This window comes from Bufo bufo, chromosome 7 (assembly GCF_905171765.1).
Source record: "Bufo bufo chromosome 7, aBufBuf1.1, whole genome shotgun sequence".
Taxonomy (NCBI): Eukaryota; Metazoa; Chordata; class Amphibia; order Anura; family Bufonidae; genus Bufo; species Bufo bufo.
Genome location: NC_053395.1, coordinates 169,756,190 through 169,766,247, shown reverse-complemented (window position 1 = coordinate 169,766,247; position 10,058 = coordinate 169,756,190). Strand labels below are relative to the sequence as shown.

At 42.7% G+C, this 10,058-nt stretch overlaps 1 protein-coding gene across 1 annotated transcript in view; it reads right to left on the bottom strand.

Annotated features, from left to right (window-relative positions):
* Positions 1-2,069: 2,069 nt before the first annotated feature.
* Positions 2,070-10,058, bottom strand: part of TRPM8 (transient receptor potential cation channel subfamily M member 8) — a 141,930-nt gene continuing 133,941 nt past the window's right edge. Inside the window, exons 24-26 of the mRNA XM_040440269.1 lie at positions 6,408-6,441; positions 6,220-6,296; positions 2,070-2,182 (exon numbers count right to left, since the gene is read on the bottom strand). Coding sequence (XP_040296203.1) covers positions 6,246-6,296; positions 6,408-6,441 — 85 coding nt within the window. The 3' untranslated portion in view covers positions 2,070-2,182; positions 6,220-6,245. The remainder of the gene's footprint in view (positions 2,183-6,219; positions 6,297-6,407; positions 6,442-10,058) is intronic.

Here is a 10,058-nt window from a genome sequence, read left to right as displayed (position 1 = left end):
TCATGATGCCTGTGTAGCCGACAGCCTGACACCCGGGGCAGTAGCTAGCAGGGCTCAAGAGGCAGCTGCCTTGGGCCCCCCCAGGAGCAACTGGGCCCAGGGCAGCTGCCCCTTTTGCCCCTTGGTAAAGACGGCCCTGGCGGCAACGCTGCTAAATGACGGTTGGGAAGTTGGCTGGTGGGTTCACTGGGCAGGCGGGCCCCCAGGCAAGTGGGGCCCCCGGGCAACTGCCCAGCGTGCCCATTCGAAAAGACGGCCCTGTGACAGCTTGCAAACAGACTGATCTTTAACTCTTATATGTCAGAAATGGTGGGACATTTTTAATAAAGATCAATTGAAAAAAATTATTTTAACCCAAAATGAAAATAAAAAATGCCCCTATCTAGTATAGCAATCTTTTTTTATTGTGCAAATGTATGGCTAGGCAACCTTAGAGAGGTAGAAATCTACCATTGCAGCTTAGGAGAGCCTAGAGATTTACTTGGTTTTGAGTTGCGAAAGAACCCTTGAGGGAGTGGTATATAAGTTATCACATGCTTTGCTAGGGTCTTAAAGCCACCAGTCAAGCATAATACAGGATCACTGCAGGTTTTAAGGGGCATTCCCATCTCAGTCATTAATGGGCGTGAATGGGAGTTATGCAAAGTCCACTCAGCTGTTTCTGTACCCCTTACTACTCTAAAATAGATGTACAAGAATGATCCTGCCAGCAAAACATACATGAACATCATATACATATTTACTGGATGACTTACATTGGGCATTCATACAGTAGTATATAAAACAGTGTCTACTTTAAAGGCTATGTACACCTTTGGGAGCATTTTTTTTTCATTATTGCATTGTACTCCTTTTGAACTAAAAAATCTTTTTTTTATTGGTCTTTATAAAAAAGTAGTCTATAGTAGCATGGTCTGTGGTTTTATTGTGCTCCGTCAGGCAGCTCAGCTGATGGCTCCTTATCTCTAATCTTACTGATAAGAATGTGGCTTAAATAAGTGTTTATGACCGTTTAGTAATTTAGAGATAAGGTTTATTAGATGACCGGCACAAAGTGAAAGAGAAAGTAGGAGCCCAAAATGAGTAAAATGCAATCATAAAAAAACTGCCCCTGAATGTGTACATAGTCTTTGGAGGCAATTTTTTATGATTGTATTTTACTCATTTTGGGCTAAAAATATATATTTTTCAGTTGGTCTTTATTAAAAATATTGAGCCGTTCTGTCACAAAGAGTTAACAGTTTTTTCTAGCTGTGTTACTGGTACTTTCACTTTCACTTTGTGCAGGTCTTCTAATAATCCTTAAATTACTGAGAGGTCATAAACACTTATTTAAGCCACATTCTTATCAGTAAGATAAGATCTGAGTTATAATGGGTGTTTATAATGTCAGAGAACAGAGATAAGGAGCTGTCAGATTAGCTGGGTGATGGAAGAGTGAGAAAATCCAGAGGCTGCTGCTATAGCATCTCATCTATGTACAGAAAAAAGGGCTCCATATTTTTTTTTAAAAAGACCAATTAAGTATAATGCAGTAATAAAAAAATGCCCCCAAAGGTGCACATAGCCTTTAAGTGTGTAGGTGTATGAGTTATAGTTGATTGCTAGGAGTCTTTATACGCATTTAATAGATAGGAACTAATGGATGTGAAGTTACTGAAACAACAAAACTGCTCTTTTTTAAGTTTAATTGTAGGTAGATATTAGTGCTGATATATTTTTATAGTGTGGGATTTATATATTTAGGCTATATAGTTTTATCCATAGATATCATTGTGAGGATAACAAAAGCTTGATCATCATCTTTAATAGTGGCAATTAAATAACATGTTTAGATTTTCCTTTCAAAAATTCTTATATGACTGTTTTATGCATTACAATCATTCATCATGTCTACTAGTGGTCAATTTATTTGTTGTCGGGATTTAGTAGTTGAGAATTTGACATTTTCATGAGAATCAATTTGATAATTTAACAAGATATATATGCATTTTGGATTTGGCTTTCTAACTGTATTTAATCGTCTATACCATTTTATTACTGGACATAAAAACATGTAATAAGACGGATATAGCTTGGTATTTCTAAGTATTCAGGCAATTCAGGAAATGCAGTAAGAACATCCAAAGATGGTGTCACACTGTAAAAATACGCTGCTCATATGTTCTGAAGAAGCTGTTACCTGTGCAGAAAAGGGAAAGAAAATTTAGGAGGATACTAACTGATTTTGGTCATGGTTCCATTGGTGCATCTGACAATCAATGGGTTTGTTTCCCATTTTCAGCACTGCTGCATTTCATTTGAAATTCTTGCTCTACTTCATAAGTAACTTTATTTAATTATACCCCTTACTACGCATGCAGTGTGTGCTGGTTCTGCCAAAAGAGGTTGTCCAGGATTTTGATATTGATAACAATCCATATCAGATCAGTGTAGGGTTCCTCTACCTCACCCCTCGTCACTTAGCTCTTTCGGAGTAGCTCCAATGCTGGAAGTGGGCTCTGGAACTATACAGCTCCATCCATTGTGGTGTAGATGGTAACTGCAGTGCTGCTCCCACTGAAGTGAATTGGAGCAACCCAGCAGTTCCCTGCTCCGTCCACTACATAATAGACACAGCTATGCATTTCTGGTGCTGGAACTACAACAAAACAGCTGATTGTCAGGGGTATAGGGTGGGCCATCATATTATAATTTCGAATAATCCCTTTAAGGCTACTTTCACACTTGCGGCAGTGTGATCCGGCGGGCAGTTCCGTCGTCGGAACTGCCCGCCGGATCCGCCGATCTGCCGCTGACTGAAAGCATTTGTGAGACGGATCCGGATGCGGATCCGTCTCACAAATGCATTGCAAGGATGGATCCGTCTCTCCGCTTGTCATGCGGACAGACGGATCCGTCTTGTACATTTTTTCACATTTTTACCGGTCTAGACCGGAAGGACGGATCCGGCATTCCGGTACTCTGAATGCCGGGACCGGCGCTAATACATTCCTATGCGAAAAAATGGGCATTCAGGCAAGTCTTCAGTTTTTTTTCGCCGGAGAGAAAACCGTAGCATGCTGTGGTTTTCTCTTTTGCCTGATCAGTCAAAACGACTGAACTGAAGACATCCTGATGCAAACTGAACGGATTACTCTCCATTCAGAATGCATGGGGATAAAACTGATCAGTTCTTTTCCGGTATAGAGCTCCTGTGACGGAACTCTATGCCGGAAAAGAAAAACGCAAGTGTGAAAGTACCCTAAGGCCTCTTTCACACTTGCGTTGTTGGGATCCGGCATGTACTTCCGTTGCCGGAGGTGCCCGCCGGATCCAGAAAAACGCAAGTGTACTGAAAGCATTTGAAGACGGAACCGTCTTCCAAATGCTTTCAGTGTTACTATGGCACCCAGGACGCTATTAAAGTCCTGGTTGCCATAGTAGGAGCGGGGAGCAGGGGAGCGGTATACTTACAGTCCGTGCGGCTCCCGGGGCGCTCCAGAATGACGTCAGAGCGCCCCATGCGCATGGATGACGTGATCCATGCGCTTGGGGCGCCCTGACGTCACTCTGAAGCGCTCGGGGAACCGCACGGACTGTAAGTATGCTGCTCCCCCGCTCCCCGCTACACTTTACCATGGCTGTCAGGACTTTAGCGTCCCGGCAGCCATGGTAACCATTCAGAAAAAGCTAAATGTCGGCTCCGGCAATGCGCCGAAACGACGTTTAGCTTAAGGCCGGATCCGGATCAATGCCTTCCAATGGGCATTAATTCCGGATCCGGCCTTGCGGCAAGTGTTCCGGATTTTTGGCCGGAGCAAAAAGCGCAGCATGCTGCCGTATTTTCTCCGGCCAACAAACGTTCCGTACCGGAACTGAAGACATCCTGATGCATCCTGAACGGATTTCTCTCCATTCAGAATGCATTAGGATAATCCTGATCAGGATTCTTCCGGCATAGAGCCCCGACGACGGAACTCTATGCCGGAAGACAATAACGCAAGTGTGAAAGAGCCCTAAGCTGGCCATACACAAGTCCACTTGGTTTGGCCGACAAATGCATGCGTTATGAATGGGGAGGGAAGAAACCAGGGTTCAAGTGTCAATTTTCCAGATAAAAATATGAGCTGAATAATGTTGGTTTAGAAATAGTTATATCCATATATATGTTACATATAAATAGACGTAATAACATTTCCATCTTAGCCAAAAAAGTATGGTTCTTTTATCATACACAATAAAATAGCACAGGCATTGCAAGAATTATGGTCAGAATTAGTTTTGCATTGGATAGTGCCCTTTGAAGTAACTTCTGTTGGTGCCTACTTTACCATATGGTGTACAGTTTTAAAACGTAAAAATCACCATGTTATATAGTGCTTAAAGCGGTTGTTTCACTTCAGCAAATGGCACTTATCATGTAGACAGTTAATACAAGGCATCTACTAATGTATTCCGATTGTCCAAATTGCCTTATTTTACTGGTTTGATACATTTTTCCACTGCATTATGCACTTCTCGTTTCCATGGTCATGACCAACCTGCAATCCAGCAGCGGGGGTCGTGCTTGCACACTATAAGAAAGAGCACCGGCCTCTCTAGTGGTCATTACCGTGGGAGTGCGCTTTTTCCTACAGTGTGCAAGCACAACCGCCGCTGCTGGATTGCAGGGTGGTCGAACCTCCTGGATACAAGCAGTGTATAATGTGATGGAAAATTTAATTAGGTGGCAAAGGAGGCAATATGGATAATAACAATACATTAGTAAGTGCCTTGTGTTAACTTTCTCTACATGATAAATGCCATTCGCTGAAGTGAGACAACCCCTTTAATTATAAGCACCAAACACTATGATTCTTGATAATAAAATCCCATACATTATGTTGCACAACTAGCAGTGCCATATTTTAGCCAAATAACACTTCTAAACAGTAACCTAAAAACAGTGCTAGGCATTGTCAGACTGGGGTGTCTAAGGCCCACCATTAAAATTCATTCTGGGAGCCCACTGTATAGCTATGTGAAGCAGGTCCCTAGAGTTGGAGAGATAAGTCATCTGAGTAGTTTGTTAAATAATATACAGAATTTTTTATATGGACATACGCTTTGAGATGCTTTAAGCTGCCTATCTATATGTAGTGGAGTCAATCTATTGTGCCAATCGTGCAGGTGGTGGGGGTACCACCTTGCTCAGGGGCCTACTGGGGGATTCTCCTGCACCCTATACACCTCAAACACTGTGTGCATGGCCTAAATAACACAGTGTAACTACCACTCACTATACAGTGCTGATGGTCTCAAACCTTTTGCCAGATCATTTGTGGCACCACCATCAGTGGGAGCAGCTACCACTATACAGATTGTGCACCTCTAACCCCTAAAGGTGGCAGCTTCAATAAGGCTCCATTCACACGTCCGTAACGTGTTTTGCAGATCCACGGGTCCGCAAAACATGGACAGCGGCAATGTGCGTTCCGCATTTTGCAGACCGCACATTGCCAGCACTTAATAGAATATGCCTATTCTTGTCCGCAATTGCGGACAAGAATAGGACATGTTCTATTTTTTTCGGGAACGGAAATGCGGACCCGGAAGTGCGGGTCCGCAGTTCTGGAGCCGGGCTGCACGATGTGCGGTCCCATAGAAATAAATGGGTCCGCAATTCCGTTCCGCAAAATGCGGAACGAAATTGCGGATGTGTGAATGGACCCTAACTGTTGACTGATCATTCCTTCCATTCTTCCCATGTACCTGCATGCTCTGTTTGGCCTCTGGCCAGTTGCGTAGCTAGAAATTACTGGACCCCACAGCAAATTTTTGAATGGGGCCCCTCTCCCCCAGTAATTTTTTCGCAACCCCTTTCTTTCATGCCGCCCCCATTTCTGTGGCTAGTGAAGATCGTTCTCTCAGACCAGGCCCGGCAGCTGTTCCATCCGTTTCCTACACTGTCTATATCATTTCATTGTGTAATACTGTTAAGGGGGCCCTGACAAAACCTTTTAGTCCTCCTCCTCCTGGATGTGCCCCTTTTGGGTCAGGGGCCCAAAGCAGCCGCTTCCCCTGCTTCCCCTATAGCTACGCCCCTGCCTCAGAGGCTTATCGCATGAGAACAAAGGATCAGACATGTTGAAAGTCACCATGATCAATCTTTATTTTCTTTCACCATATGGCAACAGACAGCTGAATATCCAATGCATATATGATGGTCTACCGATTATGCTGAGATCAGTGACTTACCATATTCTATTCCCACGTACACAATATCACTTTATCTTGTTTCTAAGTTCTTTCATTAATGCTTTCAAGTCGTTTAACTGCAGAGATACAATGGTAGATTGAGTTAGCGGAGGATATACAGGAAGTTACAGTATATTGCACTTAATGACCCAGTGTGACTAGTAGCGTGAAAAGCTAATTAGATTTACCTTTATTTCCAATTGTTTAAATCTGTTCTCCGTCCTGCAAATAAAAAAATATAGTCATATCCACTCATTGTGCAGATTTTTTAAAGTGAACTTGTCATATTAACAAGCCATTTTGCTAGAAGAGCAAACAAATTAAATGCTTTGTTGCACTAGTGGCAGTCATTTAGTGCAATTAAAAAGTATAAACTGGAGTTTCTCCTTGTAATTATTTGTTACTGAGTCTCTTAAACTCCCTAATGAATATATTTTTAGCTGCACTGTTTACTAAACAGCTCGACTATGTTCAGGGAGTTGCTTAGAAACAAAGAACATGGGTCGTGAGTAGGGTTGAGCAAATTGAAGTCTACAAACTGAAATTTGATTCGAATTTCAGGGAATATTAGATTAGCTGCAAAGCCGAATTTCCTTGTGCTTCGTGGTAACAAATCGATTTTACCTGAAATGGGGTAAAAAAAAAAAAAAAAAAATCATACTTACCTCATCGGTTTGAGCACGAAGAGCTGGCCACCACCATCTTGATTGAAGATCCCACGCGAAATCCTGTGCACCGGCCGACGTGATGACTAGAGAATTTCTTCAAAATTCGATTCGGCTGCTTCGCCGAGTTAAAAAAAAAAATTCTCTTCATGACGAATTACTTAGTAACGAAGAGCATTGTTTTGGTAAGTAGCGGGTGCAATGATACGGAGCTGCGATAGAGCCGCCCCGTCATTGTACCCCTCAGGTGCCGCATTCATACATGATCACGGTGTCACAGAATAGAGTGGGGGAACTCTAATCCGTGTGATGTTAACTTAAGTGGAAGCTGCTTGACCAGGACAACAGATTTAGGAAGCAGGTCACCTCCTATCGCATCCCTAATCTGACCCTGACTCCTAGCTGTATGAGCCGACCTTGATGGTAGGAGGGCTCATACTCAGGAACCTCGCTTCCCTACTAGCCCTGGACGGATCCTTGAGCTAGGAGCTGGATAAGACAACCTGTTCCTCCTGGATACGGACGAACAGGAGTCTAAACTGGCCAAGCTGTCTGAAACGAGAAACATAAACAGCCTATGGATATGGCAGGAGATTGAAAAGCACTTCCACACCTACCTGCCACAGAAACACTGACTGGATCCCGTGCTAACAAGCTGATGTCCACACCCAAACATAAAAGGACAGCACACAGACATAAACACACAGGAACCCAGATCCATAGCTGCAATAATACCAGACACCACATAAACATAAAATAACATCAATACATAGGTTTATGACCACAAGGGTGGCCCTCACTGCCAGATGGTATTAGAGACCAGGAGGATGCCTCCAGCTAACTACAAGGCTGGAATACCCCTAAGCTTCAGGTCTCCACAGAGGCTTTATAGCCCTAAGTGGCCACACCCACACAGACACACACTGGAGAGGGAATTAACCCTTCCAACACCAACCAGGGAAGTGAAACCACTTTAAAGGGGAATACACACACAATAAACACACTGGAGCTGTTACCGCCAGCAACGACATGCGTGGCAACCATATTCTAGGGAACAGCCAGACACTGCCACCACATGTACACAAATCCACACGTTGCCACGGACAACCGCAAGTGCAGGAAAGTCTCATAGTACACACATACAACAACCTTGTGCACAACAAACAGGGAAAGTGCACACAAACAAAGAGAGGTTGCCAGGTGTTACCGCATGCCCTTCACAGCAAGCTGCCTAGCAACAGCTCAGGCTGCTATACTGTGAATACAATCATGTTGCCAGCGGCAACCACATGTGAGGTAACATACCAACAGTCCTCACCATGTGGTTGACAACAGACCAAACCGCAGGCAACTGCATGCGGGGGAGTCACGACCATGACCATGGTCGTAAAACATGGCACCTGAGTTTAACAGTGTAAAATTAACAATAAAAAAACAATTACATCAAACTTACCGCCTCCATTTGCTTGTGACGGCCAGCCACCACCATCTTGCTTGAAGAACTCGGCCAAAATCCTGTGCGGCGCGAGATTGTGTCATCACGCCAGCTGGTGTGGTGACGTATGACGTCATCACGCCGGCCGAAGTAATCTCGCGTCGAACTGGATGGAGGCTGGCAAGATGGAGGCTGGCGGCCCATCGCGAGCAAATGCAGGGATGTCCCTGCACTTACTATTATTTCTGGGCGCCGCTCCTTTGCTCCGCTGTGGCCCCCGTTATATTCTCCCGCGCTGTATGCTAAGTAATAGCATAGGAACACCAGGGAGGAGACATCAGCTTCTCTCCCTGGGCGTTCCTTCTCCCTGGCTGTAGCGCTGTCCAGTCACAGCCAAGGAGAAAAAAAAACTCACCTTCTCCCTGGCTGTGACACTCTGCTCTGCGAATGGACAGCGCTTCAGCCAGGGAGAAGGAACACCCAGGTAGCTGATGTCTGGAAACTACGAGATAAGGTGGCAGTTTTGTTGGTACTATTTTAGGGCACATATGATTTTTTGTTGCACTATATTACACTTTTTGTGAGGCAAGGCCACAAAAAATTGCTGTTTTGGCACAGTATTTATTTTTTGTTATTTACAATGTTCATCTGACAGTTTAGATAATGTGGTATTTTTATAGAGCAGGTTGTTACGGATGCGACAATACCAAAGATGACAAATATTTTGGTTGTTTGTTTCAGTTTTACATAATGAAGCATTTTTGAAAAAATTATTTTTTAGTGTCTCCATATTCTGAAAGCCATAGTGTTTTTATCGCATGACTTTTTGATCGCTTGCTATTACACGTTATGTGATGTAAGGTGACAAAAAATAGCTTTTTTTACACAGTTTTTTTTTTTTTTTTTTACGGTGTTCACCTGAGGGGTTAGTTCATGTGATATTTTTATACAACAGGTTCTTACGGATGCGGCGATGACTAATATGTATACTTTTTATTTATTTATTTAAGTTTTAAACAATAATATCTTTGAAACAAAAAAATCATGTTTTTGTGAATCCATATTCTAAGAGCCATAGTTTTTTTTTATTTTTTGGGCGATTGTCTTAGGTAGGGTCTAATTTTTTGCAGGATGAGGTGATGGTTATATTGACACTATTTTAGGGTGCATATGACTTTTTGATCGCTTGCTATTACACTTTTTGTGATGTAAGGTGACAAAAAATAGCTTTTTTTAAACCGTTTTTATTTTATCTTTTTTTACGGTGTTCATCTGAGGGGTTGGGTCATGTGGTATTTTTATAGAGCAGGTTGTTACGGATGCAGCGATACCTAATATGTCAGCTTTTTTTATTTATTTTTTACATTTAGGACATTTAATAATCATGTTTTAGTGTCTCCAGAGTCTGAGAGCCATAGTTTTTTATTTTTGGGTGATTGTCTTAGATAAGGGTTCATTTTTTGCGGGATGAGATGACGGTTAGATTGGTACTATTCTGGGTGGCATACGCCTTTTTGATCGCTTGGTGTTGCACTTTTAGTAATGTAAGGTGACAAAAAAAGGTCATGTGATATTTTTATAGATCCGGTCGATACGGATGCGGTGATCCCTAATATGTCCACTTTTTCCCCCTATTTTTTCAATTATTTTTTTACTTTATTTTGGGAAAAGGACTTTTTTTTTACTTTTACTTTTTATATTTGTCCCACTGTGGGACTTCACCTTTTCAGGGTTTGATC